Source organism: Diabrotica virgifera, chromosome 8 (genome assembly GCF_917563875.1).
Source record: "Diabrotica virgifera virgifera chromosome 8, PGI_DIABVI_V3a".
Taxonomy (NCBI): Eukaryota; Metazoa; Arthropoda; class Insecta; order Coleoptera; family Chrysomelidae; genus Diabrotica; species Diabrotica virgifera.
The window spans coordinates 142,081,046-142,102,816 of NC_065450.1; the positions used below are offsets into that span (position 1 = coordinate 142,081,046).

The 21,771-nt window shown below is 31.2% G+C and overlaps 1 protein-coding gene and 1 long non-coding RNA gene across 5 annotated transcripts in view; one reads left to right on the forward strand and one right to left on the reverse strand.

Moving 5' to 3' along the window:
- The window catches only part of LOC114342354 (solute carrier family 15 member 1-like), a 148,809-nt gene that overhangs the window by 99,676 nt on the left and 27,362 nt on the right, over positions 1 to 21,771 (reverse strand). For all 4 annotated transcript variants that reach the window (XM_050658484.1, XM_050658483.1, XM_050658482.1 and 1 more), the window contains exon 9: positions 8,673 to 8,791. In XM_050658484.1, coding sequence (XP_050514441.1) covers positions 8,673 to 8,791 — 119 coding nt within the window. The remainder of the gene's footprint in view (positions 1 to 8,672; positions 8,792 to 21,771) is intronic.
- Positions 17,397 to 18,631, forward strand: LOC126889816 (uncharacterized). Its single transcript, XR_007700182.1, has 3 exons — positions 17,397 to 17,615; positions 18,082 to 18,162; positions 18,239 to 18,631. It is a non-coding gene; the product is annotated as an uncharacterized LOC126889816 (long non-coding RNA).

Below are 21,771 nucleotides of genomic sequence, written 5' to 3' on the forward strand. Positions count from 1 at the left end.
TCCTTTGGATTTTGCCATATTGGCATCTATATAAGACTTTTAGTCTGTTTTTGAAAGGCTTTGACCTTTGTATTTTTTGGTTGGCTCACCATGTTCTTGTAACACTGATGATGCTCTTGTTACAGAGCGAAAACGTTTTGTTTCTATGTTTGTAGCCCTATATATGGGCTTTTTAAACTAATATACCTTTTACCAAGTCAAAAATGTTTTATTAAATTTTACTTATATTGACAAGTAGTATCTGATGCATCTAAGGTCAAGTGACATAACTGAAGGTATTACAGGAATAATTAGGCTTGAAAAACCGTTCTTCCCGTATGAAATAGATTTGATCATACCTTATGAAGCCTCATTGTCCAGCCTCAAAAGTCCACTGCTAAACATAGGCCTCCTCCCCTCGTTTCCAACCCCATCTATCCTGCGCCGCTCTATCCGCTCATCCAGTTTTCATTTACCTTTCTTAAGTCGTCACTCCATCTCGTAGGCGGTCGACCGACGCTTCTCTTGTCTTCTCTTGGCCTCCATTCCAATAACCTCTTCGTCCATCGCCCATCTGTCATTCTGGCTGTGTCCTGCCCATCTCCACTTCAACTTGGTTATCCTCTCGATGACGTCAGTCACCTTTATTCTTCTCCTGATTTCTTCGTTTCTGATTTTGTCTCGCAGAGTTATTCCTAACATTTACCGCTCCATTCTTCTCTGCGTGACTCTTAGTTTGGTAGCCGAGGCTTTAGTTAAGGTAAGTGTTTCTGATCCGTACGTCAAGACTGGGAGGACGCACTGATCGAATACCTTTCTCTTTAGACATGTGGGCGACTCACTTTTAAAAGTTTCTCTCAGTTTTCAGATGCTGCCCACCCAAGACCTATTCTTCTCTTCAGTTCATGAGTCTGGTTATCCCTGCCAATCGTAATTTCATGTCCCAGGTATTTATATCTATCTACGAGTTCTATCTCCTTCCCAACAATACTGATGTTCTGGTTGGGTACCAAATTTGTCATTATTTTTGTTGTCGAGATGTTTGTATTTAAACCTACATTTTCTGTAGCCACAACGAGTTCTTGTACCATCTCTCTTGCCATACCTAGATCCTCAGCTACCATGACTATATCATCGGCGAAGCGTAAGTTGTTTAGGTACTCTCCATCTATTTTTATTCCCTTTGTCATCCAATCCAAACTCTTAAAAGCATGTTCGAAGACCGTATTAAAAAGTTTAGGTGACATTGGATGTCCTTGTCTAACCGTCCGTTCTATTTTTATGCGATTACTGTTAGTATGTAATTTGACAGTGGTTGTTGCCTGTAAGTATATTTTGTGTAATAACTTTAAATACCTATAATCTAGCCTGCATTCTTTAAGCGCCTGTAATATTTTGCTAAGCTCAACTGTGTCAAAGGCTTTATGAAAATCGATAAAAACTAGAACTAGAGGTTTATTGTATTCCGCTATTTTCTCTATTAGGGTTTTTATACTTTGTAGATGGTCATTTGTTCCGTAACTTTTTCGCAATCCTGCCTGTTCTCTTGGTTGATAAGTCTCTAACTCTCTTTCCATTCTCTTAACTATTATTCGCGTAAATAACTTATATAAATGGCTGAGGAGGCTAATCGGTCTGTAATTCTCTAAATTGGCTTTGTCTCCTGCTTTGTGTAATAGAATCATAGCGTTGTTCCAGTCTGTTGGAATATTGGCGTTGTGAAGGCAGGTATTGAAAAGTAGCTTAATTTTTTCAAGTAGTATATTTCCTCCAATTTTTAGTGCTTCTGATACTATTCCATCTTCGCCTGGGGTTCGATTATTTTTCATTTTCTTCAGAGCCTCTTTGATTTCTAATTTTGTTATATTGGGCATTAAATCTGATCCTTGATTTAATACCCCAGTTTTTACTGTAATTGGAGGTTGCGTATTGTCATCTTTTTTCCTTGATTTGTATAACTCTGTGTAGAACTCTTTGATTATTGTTAATATTTCATCTCTGTTTGTAGTTTATTTTCCAGTTCTGTTTCTTAGTTTTTTGATTTCTATTTTTCCTTTTTGTACGCTTTTCTTCAAAACTTTCATATTCTTATTTTGCTCTATTGCTGGTATTGTTTTTTCTACATTGTAGTTTTTTATGTCTTTTGTTATTGCCTTTGTGATCGTCTTATTTATTTGATTTAGCGCTTCTTTGCTGGAACTGGTATCTCCTTTCATCTTTCGTCTTAGTTCTATAAGGGTTTTAGTGGGTTGAATTAGTTTTTCATCTTTTTGGGTTGTTGGACAATATTTAGTTTGAGCCTGTTGTATTGTGGTGATTATTTGTTTATTCAATATATTAATGTCTGTTGTAGTTGTATCTTTCAATGTGTCATTAATATATTTTTTGCCCGATTGATCATTTTTGACTGTTTACCGTGACAGATTTTACGTCAGTAGGTGACATTTACTAGCAACTCGACGGTAAGTAATCCAACTCGACGGTAAGTACTCCAACTCGACGGTAAGTAATTCACTTACCGTCGAGTTAAAAAATCTCTTAATTTTAATTTATTTTTTGAAAGAATAAAGAAAAACGGTGGATTTAATCATTGAATATTCTGCCCAGAGGCTTCCAGGAGCTTTCAACTGCATATGTCCTTGAACGAAATATGCCAATAGAGTCTTTTCTTCGATTCTTAAATTCTTGCCTTCGCACCATTTTTTAAAACTTTGGTAGGTATTTTGATAACGGATTTTGGATTTTTCGGGAATAATTGCGGAACACCCTTCTTACCAAGCCCGTTCAATTTCTTCAAATTCACTTTCGCTCATATTTTAATTTATAATAATCAAAATTGTACTTAAAATTATTGACAACTAAATAAAAACTCAATTCTCCATTGTTGTTATGCACCCTAGTTACTACCTAACAACCAAAGTATCTTGATAAAATGAATGAAACTAGTCAATACGACGAAAATATTTAATTTTATAATTTATAATGGTATCAATCGTGCAAAAAACCTTATAAGCATGTCGAACGTTAAGGGTAACCGATCTCAGACAATAATTGGAGTCGTAGCTCCGCTCCTCCTCCAAACAATTGTCTTCGATCGGTATAAAACCCTTACCGTTCTCCATACTTAATATACTATTTCGAACTCCTGAATATTAGTTGGTTTTGCTAATTTTTTGGGTGTTTCTTATTTATCATTTTGAGTCTTTCCTTTTCGATCGATATTGGAGTACGAAGATTGGAGTACGAAGGGAACCATTCTCGTTGGCACTTTACCGCGCTGAGCAGATGGGACGTGAATTGTAAATTGTAGAATTCCCCCATCTTCCTTAGTCTCAGCATCCGCATGGCTTGCAAATTGTAGAAGCCTCGGAGGTGTAACCAGAGAAGGTTCCCATTGTTTTCATTCTGGTGGGATGTAGAATAGCATTATGTTGTTTTATATGCCATTAGAGTAAAAACTTAGTCTTTTTGCTAGCAGTTGCCGCTAGGGAATCTATGCCATTTCGTTCATTGAAATCTGGGACTGCACGCTGGGGTTTGTTTTGGTTGGATCAGAGTGAGCAGCATATGTGCCTCCTGATGAGATACTAATAAGTTTCGAAACCGGTAGAGGTGCTTGCTGCACTATCTGATTGGACTAGAATATGGTTCGGCTGTATTTTCGTTTTGAAACGAAATTGTAAATGGTTATTCATTTTTGATTTACATTTACTCTGATTGGAATACGAAGGGAACCATTCTCGTTGGAACTTTACCGCGCTGAGCAAATGGGACGTAAATTGAAAATTGTAGAATTCCCTCATCTTCCTTAGTCTCAGCATCCGTATGGCTTGCAAATTGTAGAAGCCTCGGAGGTGTAACCAGAGAAGGTTCCCATCGTTTTCATTCTGGTGGGATATAGAATAGCATTATGTTGTTTTATATGCCATTAGAGTGAAAACTTAGTCTTTTTGCTAGCAGTTGCCGCTAGGGCATCTATACCATTGCGTTCGTTGCAATCCGGGACTGCACGCTGGGATTTGTTTTGGTTAGATCAGAGAGAGCAGCATATGTGTCTCCTGATGAGAGACTAATAAGTTTCGAAACCGGTAGAGGTGCTTGCTGCACTCTCTGATAGGACTAGAATATGGTTCGGCTGTATTTTCGTCTTGCAACGAAATTGTAAATGGTTATTCATTTTTTTTTAAATCGGATTATTTAAGAGGCCTCAGCAATGTTTTAAAATTACAAACAATTTTTTGGCTTATAAACTAATAGCTTTTTCTACGACCGTTTAATAATATGCTGATTATTCGCTATTTTTTCATAGATAATAGCACTCATTACTGTACCCGTGAGTAATAGTTCATTACTCACGGGCTGAAGTTACTCACGGGTCATTACTCACGGGCTGAAGTTAGATTCAAGTGGCGCATGCCACTTTTAATATTAATCGTATATAAACTGCAAATAAAATTACTTAAAACTTGTTTATTTAGTACAAAAATTATTGTAATTTGTATCAATAATTAACTTCTGAATATTTTTAAATAAATTTTAACTGTAATAATGTCAGTATATTTTTCACGTTTATAGCATATTTACTAAAAATTTTGACGTTTATCATTTATTTTAGTGACAGTGACATTAGCGCATTTTGTTTGTGTTAATTGGAATTTATAACTAATATTGTGTTTACTTTTCAGGTTATATTGTGTTAAATATGTTATATCATATTATATATAGTTATATTATTATATTAAATATAGTTAAATGTAAATACACATTATAACTACATATATGAAATATGTCCACCGACAATAATAGCCATTTCCTATTTTATTAGATTCACTGACAGTAGGTACAAATTATGCTTATAATTTTTCAGAAACGAATAGAACTTGGATTGACTATTTCTTGTTGTATTTTTACAATAAATAAGAATTTGGTAATAGTAGGCAACCAATTATTCAGCCTAGGGGTACCTGCACAGCATTTAGGTATTTTTAAATTATTATAATTTAAATCTCGAGTAGTTAAGAACTATATTTTTTACTAATTAAAATAAAAAAAGGTCGTAGAAAAAGTATAGTATTCTACTTGCATATAATGCCTATTACTCACTCAGATGAATTACGACACTCGCCTACGGCTCGTGTCGCAAACTTCATCATCATGAGTAATAGCCATCATTACATGCTCGTTGAATAATATACTATTGTTTAATAATAAAAAAATTAATTTTTAGCAATGCAAATAATTAAAACCGGTATAATTTGACTTAAACTTTCAAATGCTGCCAGCAGAATTGCCATTTTATTTTTTAATCAAAAGTTATTTTCGTTCAAAAATTGCACATTTTCGATTTTTTGAATGTTCCACCGCGTTTATCTCGAAAACTATGCATCCTACTAAAAAATTTGTAGGAACCTTTTTTGCTTACAAATACCCAAGAAATACGCAAAAAGTTTTATTTTCCGAAAAATCGATGTTATGTTATTCCTCAAGTTCTTTGTTTATAACAATCTTAGCGACATCCGGATCAACTGTTACCCAAAAAATTCGTGTTCTTGTACCCAAAAAAGCTTGGGTAAGTCCATATAAATAAAGGAGCCCGTAGCACCCCCTCCTGGACACAGCACTAATTTGTTTATAAGCCAAAAAATTGTTTATACCTTTAAAACATTGCTGAGGCTACTTAAATAATCCGATTTCAATTCTGTAAAGTGCATTAGATAGGTGGAGTGCTTCTTTATATGCAAAAAAATTGACAAACCTTTGTATGTTCTAGTTTTTGTTGTGTAAGATTTTAAAAATTTTTAATTTTTAAAAATAACTTTAGATCGCAAAATTATTATGCATAATCTAGTAAGTCAATGTTAATGAAATTTGGTGGACGGTTTATTTTAGCACATTACAAAAATTTTCTAAGCGAATTAGGAAGGTTCCAAGTGTAACCTAAGTGATGGAAAAACATTGAATAAAGACAGGCTTGTTTTGACCCCTTATTTTATATTTATTGCTATTTTGCAGCAAGTGTGTTAAATTAAGAAATTTTTAACCAATCGTGTCTGATAGAAAATTTAATTATCTTTGCTTTAGTTCTATACGACTTTGTTCCAAAATGAATCGTTTTAAAGTTATAAGCAAAGAAAGTAGAAAAAAAAACGAAATTTTTTGAAATTTTTAAATATTTTACTTTTTTTATTAATGTTCCGGGCAGCATATTTACAGATGCTAGCGTGTGTAGACACCAGGGTGTTAAAATCCGTTAGGGTTTGGAAAAACAGTACATTTACAGATGCTAGCGCATGTTGACACCACGGCACACCACGGTGTTGAAATCAGTTAGGGTTTGGAAAAACAGTACGTTTACAGATGCTAGCGTGTGTTGACACTATTAGGGTGTTGAAATCAGTTAGGGTTTGGAAAAACAGTATATTTACAAATACTAACAGATTTGGACACCAGAGTGTTGAAAGCAGCTAGCTTTTTTACTGGTTATACATGCATAGATGCTAACGGCTATTGACAATGATTTTATAAAATATACCTACTGCTGTGGAAAAATATTTAGGTGATTTAGGTATTAATAAATAATTAAACGTTGTTGAGATATAAACAATAATATATTAACACAAAAGAACAACATAAAAAATAATGATATTCTGAGGCTATTTCCTTGTGGCATTTTTATAATTAACTATTTAGATGGGAAGCAAGCCACAATTAAATTGAAAAAAATAATTTTATTAACGTTTCGATGCCCAAATCGGGTGTCGTTGTCAAAATAGAATACAGTCGACCCCGCTTATTAGAATACCTGTTAAAAGAATATCCCGCTTTAAGGAATAGAAATTTGAGGTCCCGAAAGGTTTCTACTGGCCACCAATGATCGGTTATTAGAATATCCCGGTTATAGGAATACTATTACTTGGCACGAAGGCTATTCCAATAAGCGGGTTTGACTGTACTACTAAATTAAATAAAAATGTTGTTGCTTAGTAAAAAATTCTTGTAATAATTTATTTAATCTGACTCATTTATCTTGGCAATTCAGACATAATATATTATACATTTTAAAGTATTTTTTACTAAGCAACAACATTTGTGTTTAATTTGGTAGGATTTTGTATTTTGACAACGACACCCGATTTAGGTGTCGAAACGTTAAAAAAATTATTTTTTTCAATTTAATTGTGGCTTACTTCCCATCTAAATAGTTAATTATAAAAATGCCACAAGGAAATAGCTTCAGAACAACATTATTTTTTATGATGTTCTTTTGTGTTAATATATTATTGTTTATATCCCAACAACGTTAAATTATTTATTAATACCTAAATCACTTAAATATTTTTCCACACCAGTAGGTATATACATTAATTCAATGTCAATAGCCGTTAGCATCTATGCATGTATAACGACTAAAAAGCTAGCTGGTTTCAACACTCTGGTGTCCAAATCTGTTAGTATTTGTGAATGTACTGTTTTTCCAAACCCTAACTGATTTCAACACCATAGTGTCAACACGCGCTAGCATCTGTAAATGTTCTGTTTTTCCAAACCCTAACTGATTTCAACACCCTGGTGTCTACACACGCTAGCATCTGTAAATATGCTTCCGGGCATATTTGAGAAGGAGAATAAGTCAATTACTATTAACGAATTTATCACCTAACTTCATCCGCAAAAATCCGAATGCCACCTCTCACATCCACCTAAAGACAGATCCTTCCTGGTCTATAATCCTATATGAACCTTAACCCATCAAAAATTCACTCTTCTTTTATTTTTATGAATTTCAAAAAGGATTTTCTTAATAAGTAGGATATAAATATTTTGAATTGTTATTGGGAAAATCTATAGTTTGAGTAGCAAGAAGAACAGAGAGTGAATCGGAAATAATTGTTGCAGATATATCTTCTGATTCTTTAAAATATTGCAGGGCCTCATAAATTGCTATGGCTTCAGCACTGAAGATAGAAAAATCATGGCCTAACTTAAACATTTTTTCTGTTTTAGTAGCAGGTATGTAAAAGGCACATTCAGTGCCAACTAATGTCTTAGATGCATCTGTATATATATTTACAGAGTCTGGCCAATTCTCTTAGAATGCTTTTAAGATGTTAGAGCTAATATCACTGTTTTCATGGTAACTTGGTTTTACTCCTTGTGTGTTGTTCAGTTTGGTTTAAAACGTGACAGATCTCAGCGTAATGATTGATTTAAGTATATATTATCGTGATGTCCTTATTTTATCCTTTTAAGTTTTTCTAATAAGCCCTTTACATATGGTTTCGTTGTTAGATTTCTCCTTCTTACTGAATCCCTTTTTCTCGAGTAACAGAGGTACCGCTTTTTGTCAAAAGATATCCTGAGTGTTATAAATTTTACCTGGTTGATACATGCTTTTGATGTTCCACGTACCTATTTTTGCTTCGGATAGTTTTATTATCGCTTTGTTCCTTGTTTGACCAGCGTCTCGCAGGTTAACGCCCTGACAGCTCTTGTATGTCCCTCCCTAAATATCCAGAAGAATAGTGAGGAAAGACTACATCTAAAATTTTATGTCAACAGGCTTATAAAAGAAGAAGAATGCGAGGAAAAATAAGATGTTTAAAGTAACTGCAACATGATTAGAACTTAAAGATTTAAATTTTAAACGAGGTATTTAATTATTCTTAAAAAACAAAACAAAATTGTAACTTTACCTTAAGTGTACATGGTAAAGTATTAATAACATTAACTGAAGCCTCGTGGTCTCTTGGCAAGTCCGGATAAGTTGTTTCTAGCACCAGCTCTAAGATCCCAGCAGAGAGAAAAGCAATGCCTGAAAATGTACAATAATTTCGTAACTAAAGTTTATTCACTACCTACAATCAGTGGCGGATCCAGAAATTTTGTTTGGGGGGGGGTCATGGGTCTTAAGGGTGATTTAATTACCTATCTCTGATGCAAGGTCACTTAGTCTTACCAACCCTAGGATACGTGTGTATACAATTATGGGGGGGGGGTCATGACCCCGTGACACCCCCCCTGGATCCGCCAGTGCCTACAATCTTGGTATAAGGATGTGAAAATAATTAGGCTTTATACAGGGTGATTGATTAGTAGAGTAAAGCTCCGTAGATCCGTTATAGTAATAGATAGCGATACAAATTAGGATCAAAAATTGTAGCCAACTTTAAGCTTTACATCAAAAAATTAGAATGTTACTTCGATAACATAGTGACAGTCCAAATTTATGTTTTTTTAAATGGAGCACCCTGTATTTTATTTTATATTATAAATCTTCTTAACTTCTACATTACAAAAATATAAAGGTTTGGTATGTTATACAGGGTTTTTACAATGTTATAACCAATTTTCTATGAAAATCGTAACAAGTTCAACTCCCTGTATAAATAAAAATGAGCACAACAGCCATGGTTTATTGATGCCATATTTTTTTGTTAATTGTCAAAATTTTCATAAATTATTGATATTGCTAACTTTCTTTATATTGAATACAGGGTGAGTCAAAACGCAAGTACAATATTTCCTCAGCAATTTTAAATGGAACATCCTGTATTTTATATCACTATCGAAAAGTACCATTATCGTACTTTAATTTGTATACAACATTCCCTATGCCTAAATTTATTAGTAGTTATCGAGACATTTTCATTTTTTCATGGACCAGTAGTGTGGCCACCCAGATTACCAGAATTTAATAAACTGGACCGATTTTTTTGGGGTTACTTTAAGAATGAAGGTTATAAAATGCCTCCAACAACAAGAGATGAGATGAAAAATAGAATACAAAGTGTATTTTGAAGTGTTAGTTTACAAATGCTTCTTAGTGAAAGTAACTCATTAAATGATCGTTTTTCCGCATGCATAAAAATGTGTTCGGAGGTCATTTTGAACAACTTATATAATTAAAAAATTTTATTAAAAATAGCTTTTAATTTTTTCAAAAATGTTGTATTTTGTGTTCATGTTTATTTGTGTAACATTTTTTACTGATCAATTATTTTTTTTCTTTATTTGATATATTGTTACATTTTTACATACAAAAGTAGTTTTTAATTGCTTTCACAAAATGTTGTATTTTGTGTTTGTTTTTTTTTTGTAAAATTTATAACTAATAAATTATTTTTTCTTCTTCTTTATTTGTGTGTGTTTTCACAAAGAGGGGATGGCATTAGATAAACATTTTGCCACAAATATTTGAAAGTTGAAAATTGAAGATGTCATATTAAATTTTTATTTTAGAATCTTTAAGAAATTGTATGATAATATCATTAATTGTTTTGGTATTGAAGCTTAGTAGGTGTGAAATATTCAGCGGTAAACTTACATTCTGCTCCTGAAGTCTAGCAATTAGTGCTTTCGTATGGTATCTATTAAGTTCACAATTAAAAAATATTTGTTTTAAATCTGCAGTAGAGTAGTTTTCACATGAACAGAGAGAGTTGATACGCATTCCTATTTTAGCTAAATGTACAGGAAAATTGCCATGGTTTAATCTTAAGCGACTTAGGAATGTGGAATAAAATCGAGTAACGTGATAATCAAATATATGTGGGATATTTTGTGGAAGTTGTGAGTATATTTAATTGTATGGATTCCTCGAAGTTTGTACAAACTTGAGCCAAATAGTTTTCCATTTCTTTCTTAATTTTTTATGCAATTTTGGAATGTAATCGCTGGAGATTGTTAAATCTATTATTTCATTTAAAGTTGCTGAATTCTGTGCCATTTCATTTACTATCTCATTTATTTGATTCCGGCATGCCCTTTTACCTAGATAAAGACCAAGTCACTGCTATTATTTATATATTTATAATATTTATAATTTCTTTTTTGTTTTAAAATAGATAAATAACACTTTATGTGTTATTAATCGACTTACTTTTTTTATCATTAAAAAGAAACCATTTAATTCAGCTCAACCAGGTAAAGTTTTCAAAAATTGTAAATTAATTTTTAACCCACTCAACTATTTATTAAATTCAACAGATAAATGAAATTTTAAATAAATTTTAAATAATTTTCATAAATGAAAATTTGTTTCATATATTATTTTTTCATATATTGCTTCCTCAACTTTTTAGTTATATTCCATAAAGTTTCATTGCTCTACAGATAATTATAACTTTATATTACAATAAATTTAATATCACCTATTGCATTACCTATACACTTGACTTTATTTAGCTATGACTGAATTAGCTATTAATGATTTTATTGATTGACACTTTTGATATAAAAAATTTAAGCAAATTACTAATTTTTCAATTTCAATTTTTCAAACAAATCAAACAAATTTTCACAATCAGATCACAACTATTGTATATCCGACCAATCTTGTCTAAAAAATTGCACACCCAATTTTTACATCTATAAGTTCTTGAACATCCTGAACAACATCTAATAACTTTATATAAATAAAATCTATACAATTCAATTTACAAATATGTAAAATCAAACAAGATAGAACTTTTTGTAATTTCATTAAGAAATGTTTAATAAGCAACATATCAAAAATTCTACTCGAGAAGTGTGTGCTTCATTTTTTATTAAACAAATGAACTACGAAATTAGATGTTTTTTTAAATAACTCCGAAAATATAAATTTTAGAAAAAAACTGAGCTAACCCTTGAAAAATTCAGAAAATTTTACAAAAAAAACCCTATATAAAGAATTTTCTAAAATTGAATCTGTATCTTCTATAATTTTTTATTTATAACGCTAAAGTCACCCTTCTCACAAACATTGGCGCACTGTAAACTAGCGTACGGCGAAATGCACGGTTGAGTTATTTTAATGTAATTCTTTAACTAATAGATCAAATGAAATTTTATAAATTGAACATAAAAGAAGAATAATTAAGCTATCTTATGATTAAAATAGAAAGAAATAAAATGTATGGGCATAAGTACAGTGTGGGCGGAAAATGAGCCTTACATGAATTTTGTTTAAAAATGATTTAAAAATGTGTAACTAATACAATTTTTCTTAAAAAACTTTCAATTCTGCACAACTTACCTTTCAAGCATCTTGCTAAATGATGTTTCATTAAAAAAATTTAAAAAATTTAATTCAAATGATATGACGTCTCAAAAAATGTAATTTGTCAAATCTTCGTAGTTTTATAGAATTACCACTATCTTAAGACGGTATTCCTCAAGTTTGAACAGATCTATTACAGTTTTATAAGCGCTTTTTTAAAGCTTAGGATGTAGTCTTTAAAATGCACTGAATTATTTTACTTTAGAAATGAAATAAACTATTTCTTTTTGAGAAAATTAAGAAAGATAACAAAAATGTAATACAAAAACCGAAAATTACCAGATAAAAAAATGTTTATACAAAGTGATCAAAACTTTTTTCTGTAAAACTTACCTAAAATACATTTAATAATAAGCTTCAACAATTATAAATGTTCAGCAAAAAATCTGTTTAGCTCTTATACAGTATGTCTGCGTAACTTGAAACCTATTGATAACTTTTTTATTATCAGTTTTACGAAAAAAGTTATTCTTTATAAAATACTCTGCATCGTATATAATCTAAGATGGAATTGTCAAATATCAAATTTAATTAATTTTATACGAGGTATGTCAAAAAATATGAATTTCACTTAAGAGTAAAGTACCTTTACATTTCACAATATCGAAAATTGTTATTATGAAGAGTTGTTTGGAATTAAAAAATTTGTTTTAGTGTTCAATTACATCCTTCTAATTATAATATTGTGAATAATAAAGACACTTAACTATTAAGAAAAATATATATTTTTTACATACCTCGTATAAAATTAAAAAAGTTTGAAATCTAAGATTGTGTCTTAGATTTTAGACCAGGGAGAGAATTTTATGAAGAATAACTTTTTTTCGTAAAAGTGATAATAAAATAGTTGTAAGAAAATGATGGTGAGTATCCGTAATTTGAGAAAAAATTGTTTTTCGATTGGAATGATGTAATTGTATATTTAAACATAGTTTTTAATTTCAAGCAACTTTTCATAATATCATTTTTATATATTCTGGAATATAAAGGTATTTTACTCTTTAACGAAAATCATATTTTTGACATAACTCGTATAAAATTGATAAAATTTGATATTTATTGATGGTTGAGTTTTAGATTTTTGATATCCAGAGCATTTTATGAAGAATAACTTTTTTTCGTAAAATGGATAATAAAAAAGTTTTCCATGTGGTTCCTAGCTACGCAGACATACTGTATAAGAGCCTCTGTATAAGAATTTTCAAATTGCAATGCCATATTCGAATTCAGCATAATTAAAAACGAAATATATATATATATATATATATATATATATATATATATATATATATATATATATATATATATATATATATATATATATATATACTGATAAATGACACGTAACGGAGCCCGAAGACAAACGGGCAGTTTCAGAGCCCTGCACTTCCTATTGGTTACGGCGTGTATACTTTGTACCTATCGCCTTAAAATCACTTAAAACCTATAGAGGGGAAAGCAGAGGGGTAAAGTTTTTTCCGTAGAATTGTCGTTAGAAACGAATTTCACCTTTTGAAGCCCAAAAGATATTACTTGAACCTTTAGAAGCCCACTGTTTAAAAATCTATATACTATTGCAACGTTTTAAAGCCTAGCGGTGTTGCCAGGTTACTGATACTATTAATAGTACATCTATTTTTAGACTCAAGGTTATATTTGAATATTGTCCATTATTATTATCAGTGTTATAGGAGAAGAACCGGGCTTCTCACAGTTGCATTCGTGTTGTTTGCTTTTATATGGTAGTATTACTACTTTGATATTGGGAATGAAGTAAGTATTATTTTACTATTTATTTTAAACGATTTTTTCAGTTTAATATGGACTGAATCGTATTATAACGAAGATAGATTATAGAGGCTCTCTATCAGATTATCAAACATTGCTTAGGAACTATTGCTCATCTACGGAAGATGATGAGAGAAGGTTAATAAAACTCTTATACAGTGTATTTACATAAATTTTAGCATACAGGGGAAATATTTTATTATAATAATTAAGAGAAAAAATCATTTTCCATCAAGATTTTATCAATATTATACTAGTTTTGCCTGTGAATGTGATTATTGCTGAAAGTAAAGTACATTTATTTTCGACAATATTAAAAATCATTATAAAGAAAAGGGGTTTAGAATTGAATATATTGTTTATTTACATAAAAAAAGTTAAAATAATTTTTATTTTTTTGTCATTTACTTTGCGATAAACTTTTAAAATATAAGTTTGTACCTACCTACATTAATGTATAATAAATATGGGAATATTGTTTATGTTTGAAAAGGTAGAACTACAAGCAGCATTAACTACATAAGGAAGATAAAATTCACCTAGTCATCATGGCCTATGAATGAATACTTTGGATGTTTTTCTCATTATATATTTGTTATAATCTGACCTTGACTCCAATTGATTGACTTGCTCTTTTCCAGAATAAATTAACCTCCATCAGTCATGAAAAAACGAACGGAAAAAATACTAAATCTGACGCGGCGTGACGAGAGTAATCTACTTTTTTTACCAGATTACGAGACAACAAAGGGTTTACAAACATATTATAAAAATAAAGCATTAACCCATCTAAGTTTGACAGCTGCTGCAAAAGGTGAGCTAAAAGATGTCTATGATTTTGAAGATCATGAAGAAAAAGATGTACAGCTAGTTAAGAGACACAATATTGAGAAATCCAATGAAGAAATAAATAAAAAAATAGTTGTATTGGAAGATCAACAAATAAGACCGCAACCAGACCACACCACTGAGAAAATTTTAGAAGCGTACTCTCCTCTTAGACATGTACCTCGAAGACAAAGACCCAATAAAGAAATGGAGAAAAAAATAGTTATATTGGAAGATCTACAAATACTACCACCATCAGACATCACCAGTAAGGACATTTTAGGAGCGTACTCTCCTCTAAGAAATGTTACTCGAAGACAAAGAGAACCGTCAGAAGAATCTAAAGAAAACTATGATATTGATGAAATGGAAGAACCTTCTCGATCTTCTGGGAGTGAGTATCTACCTTCAAGCGATGATGAGGAAAATGAAGAATTTTCGCTTATACGTTATGAAAGAATTAGTAAAGCTGAAGGTAAAAGTACCAAAAAAACAAAAAAATATATAAGCAACAATTATTCTTACAAGTCTAATGAAATATCCACAACTACTACCTTGCTTGATCAAAATTTAAAACCAAAAGAAGAAAGCTTTGAATTAGAAACTACAAGTAAGCACGTAGACCCTTTTATAGTTAACTTCGGTAAATTTGTAGGACCCTCTCATGTTAAAGTTGAGTCACACTTCAGTCGTTCACAAGACAAAAAAACAACATGTCCGTATTGCTTGGACGATGTAACCCATTTTGCACGACACTTGATTAGAAGACATTGTGATCAAGGTGCTGTTAAGGAATTTTCGTCATTTCCTCCAAATTACCACAAAAGAAAATTATTGTTAGATGCTATTCGCCGTCAGGGAAATTTTGTTAGTTCCTTATCAACTAATAATATAAGACCTGTACGAAGACCCAAGGAAGCTGAAGATGTAGATACATCATTATTTGTTTCTTGCCCCGATTGCATGGGATTCTTTAGAAGAACGTATTTAAGAAGACATAGAAAGCGATGTCCTGCCAGATCTAAATGTAAAACTGTCAAACGTGAAAATCATTTATCTTTATCACAAGTATTCACTGTATGTTCAGGTGTACACGGTGATTTTCTTGCTTCTTTGCGTTTAAAAAAAGAAGTTTTTCCAATTATGCGAAGTGACGAGATTTCAAGAACTGCTATGAAAGATATGCTCATTTGCTCATATGCTGAAAGCTTGCTAAGAAAGCACAAGCGTGCTCAAATAAGAAATGTTATCTCAAATAAAATGAGAGAATTGGGACGACTTCTTATAAGTTTGAGAAATACAACTGGAATTCAACTACTATTTGATGCTTTGAAACCACAGTTTTTTGATAATATTGTCGGAGCTGTAAAAGTTATTAGCGGATATTGTGAAGAAACCAAAACCTTTCAAGCGAACAGTTTGGCACTACACATGGGGACCACGCTTAAACAAGTTTGTGACATAGCTACAAAGAATATTATACAGAAAAGTCCTATTATAATCTGTACTACTGCCGAAGAAAGTCTTAAAGACATTAAGCGTTTAAAAAATCGTATTGAAAACCATTGGACATCTGAGGCTTGAAATCCTTGCACTGAAAAATTTAAAGGAAAATAATTATGTTTCTCCAAAATTGTTGCCATTGACCCAAGATGTTATAAAATTCCAAACTTTTGTAATGAACGAAGCCCATGAAGCTTCAGATGCATTGAAGAAGAATATCCACATTAAGTTGAACTATCGAAAGCTGATCGAGTCTGTCTTAGCATTGACATTATTAATAAATAGAAAGCGCATTGGGGAAATTCAGTACCTAAAAACTGAGACTTATAATTCAACAGTCAGTGAAAACCAGCAAACCGAGTTTCTAGATTGTCTTTCAAAAACTGAACAAACTTTGTGCAAGAATTACAAAAGAGTAGTGACCGGTGGAAAAGGAAGCAGACCTGTTGCAGTTTCATTTCCACCGGACCTTCAGAAATTCATTGAACTGCTTCTAAGTTTCCGAAGTATTTGTGTGACTCCGACAAATCCGTATTTATTTGGTAATCCTAACACAGAGCTGTGGTTGAGTGGCTATCATATTGTTAAAAAGCTGGCGACAAAAGCTGATGTTTCGGATACAACTCTGTTTACATCAACCCGTTTGAGAAAACAAATTGCCACATTATTGCAAGCAATCAATATTAAGGATGACGAAATGGAACAGTTTGCTACTTTCATGGGACACACCAAAAAAACACATGAATCGTATTATAGGTAATTATAAATTCAATTTTTTTATCATTTTTATCAACGACCATTTAAAAACTACATTCACTTGTGTTTTATCAAGTATAATGATGAACTTTATTTAGTCGTGAATAATGAATCATAATTCACAGGTCATAAATAAATGACAATTTGAGTTTATTTATATAAAAATACAACAACTTACATCTGAAGAAAAAATAAAAAACTTCTTACACCGTAGGGGATCGAACCTATATGTTTAGAATAGTATTTGGGGTTTAAAATCTTAATTTCATTGCTTTTGTTCCAATTAAACAAGTTACACCAAAATCAAGTAGTATCTACTACATTTTTGATTTAAAAAAATTCATGTGTAGTACAAAAACGTTTTCATTTTGCTTTATTTATTTAAAAACCGTGCTTATTACCTATTTTTTGTGGCACTGTCCATATTTCGCATACATTTTTAATGGGAAAGTTCTTTTTTCCAATCCTCCTTTAAAAAACAGAAACTAAAGGTCAGTCTACTTGGCTACATACTCAAATGTACGTACTTCTGATACTTTAACTAGTTCTGTCTCGTAGGCTTCCTCAAGACTTGTATCAGACAGCAAAAGTTGCCAAATTACTTATCGCTGTTAATAGTGGACAAGTAGCAAAGTATAAAGGAAAATCCTTGACGAAATAACTTTGTCAGACAATGAATCATTGCTGGATGAGACTGAAGCAGAAAAACCTTTATTTCATGGTAAGAAATTCATAATTATTTATTTTCTTTTAAGGTACCAGAATGAAGGAAACTTTTTTATGACAATAAAGTTTTTTGTAAAATCAACAACATAAATTCCAATACCGTAAAAGTGAATATTTTGCTTGAAAATTAATAGGTTAATGAAATCGTTTGTTATTTGCTGTCATTAGAACACGAAGTACTGCGCCAAATTCATTACTGTAATATTGATTCGGAACACAAACAATAGTGCAATGAAAATTTTTAAATTTCAGTTTATTTTCAAAATTCGCCCCGTTAAAAAAATATAGATGCTTAAATTTTCAGTTAATATGTTAACTAGTATCTACGAAATATGGAGGAATTTAAAACATGCTTTACTCACCACGTAACTTTAGCAAATCAGGTTGATATTTCATTAGGATTACTAGAAAAAATTAATATATGCAGGCATGAAGATTTAATATATATATATTGTTTTTAGATCAAAATATTAATGAAAATGAAATAGAAGAGACGTGGGAACAGCAATTCGGAGAACAAGCAATGAAAAATGCGGTATTAGGTAATTATCTATTTTTCCTTATCCAGAACTAAGAATTTAAAGAACGTGGAATGAAAGATAAACTGTTATGTTTTAGATGAAAGGGAAAATAGTATAAAAAAAGGAAAGCGAGGAAAGTGGAATTCAGAGCAAAAAAATGTATTGAAAACAGCTTTCAAAGATCACATAAAAAACAAAAAAGCTCCGAGAAAAGAAGAAACCGAGTTGATAATGAAAAAACATAAAGATTTATTCAAGGATAAGACGTGGGCCACAGTGAAAGCTTTTGTTTATAACTGTTATAAAGGTTAAACAATTGCTAATTTACTTTAAATATTTTAGACTTGCACTGCGCTAGTATAAACGTTTAATTTTATTTCAATGTTTAATAATTATTTTAGTCATTCTCAGCATTAATTATAAATAAGATAAAATGTAAAATAGCTATTAACCAAATATTTAATGAAGTACTCGTATTTACTTTTGTACTTTTTTTTTCTTGCAGCTGTTTGTATTTTCAGTTTAAATTTTTTTCCATAATTCGAAATATAATATTTTATTTATTATTTTGTATTATTTTCTGGTTTTTCAGACATTTTTTTTTAAATCTGTAATACCTGTTGCAGGAAATTTACTCAATGAAATCGAGTAAAGAAATATCTAACAATACATATAGGTACCTATAGGGTGTTTTATTATAAAACAATGTATTTGTTTTATTTTATACTAAATACTGTATCAAATTTTGTTTTCAAGATGAAAAGAAGGAGAACTTTATATTTCACCAATACTGTCGATTTTTCCAAGGTGGGCATTACCCACTCGTGTCCCTGAGAAGCTACACCGATGTTTGTGTTCTTTATTGAATTAGGCACTCTGTATAGTATTTTTAAGATTGATTATCTTTATATATGTGTGTCGTTCTTACTTCTAACAATTGTGATTTACGCCCAATGGTATATATGTGAAAATAAATTTCACGCACGTTTTCAAGCCCAGCGGCGTTGTCAAATGTCGGGCTTCATAGCGATTTATTTAAAAATAATAGTTCAAATGTATAAAACTTATACACGAAAGCGCCCCCTACCGCATGATTTTAGAAACTTTTTGTATAAGTGTATGTATAAGCTGTACGTTGTGAAGCCTTCGCAAAAATTTGTCCAGTTGGGTAAGAAAGTAAGGGGAATCCAATGGTTGTTAGATACTCGGGCGACGTTTCGAAACCCGCAGTCGGGCTCCAAAAGGTAGTTGCGGGCTTGTAAACGTTCAAAATATATCTTGTACGGGCCTGTATAAGAGCGTTTATATGTGTATATATATATATATTTGATCAAAGTAAAATGATGAATTTAACGATAGCTTTAAAATTATTTATACAAAACAATTGTTATTGTTTAAACAATTAATATGCAATTAGCGGCCAAATCTGCGAGTAGAACTTTTTACTTTAACAAGTATATAAACTAACCAAAAAGTTTTAGAAAAATATAACCTTGTTTGAATTTTTCCGAAACAATGCATATTTTCGTTCTAATTGCACTCCCTACTAACAATAATTTTCGTTTTTCTCGGTTTAATGTCGTGTTTTTGTTAATATTTTGTTAATTTATTAGTCAAATCTATCTCTCTACCAACCTTCCTTTTAGCAAAGTGCAGAGAAAAAGTATAATATTGACTACTAATATATTCTTCCCGTATACCGGAAAGTATGTAAGTATATATAGTCCGTCCGTTATAACTTTTCCCATGCGGTACGATTCATTTTCAATCAAATTAAGTCAAAACAGAAAGTGAAACGTACGCCGATGTGTGTAGTATATAGTATACAGTATACAAAATGTATATACACATCGACGTTCGTTTCAATTTATGTTTTTACTTAATTTGATTGAAAATGAATCGTACCGCATGGGAAAAGTTATAGCAGACGGACTATATCTTATACTTGACATACTTTTGTTACCACTGCATATGAATACGTGCATGTGTGTGAGTGTGAGGGTCACACACCATACAAACGTACATGTGGGTATTTATGTGTAATAATAAATATATGTACTTTGATATTGGCTTGATCATTAACTTTTGATTTAAACCAGACCACTTAACTAACTCTGTTTTATTGTTGTTGTAGCATTTAATTTTACTTTAACCAAGATCTGAAGATGCTGTGCAAAGTATAGACAGCGAAACCGGTCGTCAGTTGTAAAACAAATTGTTTGTGAAAACGTCTCTCTTTTCTTTACTACAATAATAGTATGGACTCACACATGCAACCCATTCATTATTAGATTAGAAAAAATAAAACATACGAACAGAAAAAAATATGATCAAAAAAATGAAAAAACACGATCAAATAAAAATAAGTACGTGGAACATCAGAACAATGATTGAACCAGGAAAAATGCAGGAGATTGTCTCAGAACTAGAAAGATACACAATTGATACTACAGTGACTCAAGAAATTAGATGGGCAGGTTAAGAAGAAATAAATAAAAAAAACTACACACTACAGTACTCGGGGCATGGAGAACAAGGTGAGTATAGAGTTGCCTTCATTTTCTAGGCAAACTCCCCAGAAAACAGTAGGTACATTTTTTGCGTATTTTACTCTCCGGGATTTCTACTTTCATTCAACTCAGTCTCAAAAACATAAGGACAAAAACGTTGTTGAAGTTCGTCGGTAATCCGATATTAATCGGCATGACAAATAAAATCCTAGCAAATAGCGGAGGGATCAGTAGAATTTAAAAATAAATCAAGAAGAAATATTAATAATAAACATTGCATAAATTGTACGTTTGACTAACATATTATGTTTTATCTTTCTGAATATAATATACAGGGTGTTTCAAAAAAAGGTAACCCCGTCTCTAGGGTAGGTAAAAAACTGAAAAATAATTGGGGTTTGTTTAGTAAAAAATTTTTGTAACGCCATCCGTTTTCAAGATACAGGGCGTTGAAGAAAAAAAAAGTTTACGCATTTTTTACGATTTTGCCGAAACTACTGGCAACATTGTAATGAAATTTTATACGAATATGTTTTGGAAGCTGATACATCCCATGAATTTGCTTTTATATCTGTACTAAGTATTAGTCAATATAACTTTTTTAAGAGAATAATTATTAATCAAAATTTCAAGTAAACTTAAACATCATTCAATTTTACACGAAAAAGGTACTCTTGGTAAAACTCGATACTGTGTACCGTTTTCGGAATATTTTGATTTGAAAATTATGAAGTAATAATTGATGCTGGTAGTAATGATAAAGTTCTAATAGGTATACCTCGATTTTCTCCAAGTGTGCCACGGAAATGTGACATTTATTGATTGTTATGACGATAAATCAACAATAATTAGAGTTTTTAAACCTTGTTTCAATTTTTCAATTTTCAAAAATGCGTAAATTTTTTTTTCAACTCTCTGTGTCTTTAAAACGGATGGCGTTACAAAAATTTTTTACTAAGCAAACCCCAATTATTTTTCAGTTTTTTACCTACCTTAGAGACGGGGTTACCTTTTTTTGAAACACCCTCTATAGTGCTAACTAAATATTGAATATTTGCCATTAAATGATGCTTTATTTTTTACCCTCAGTTAGTATCCCATGACCAAGAAATAATTGTTT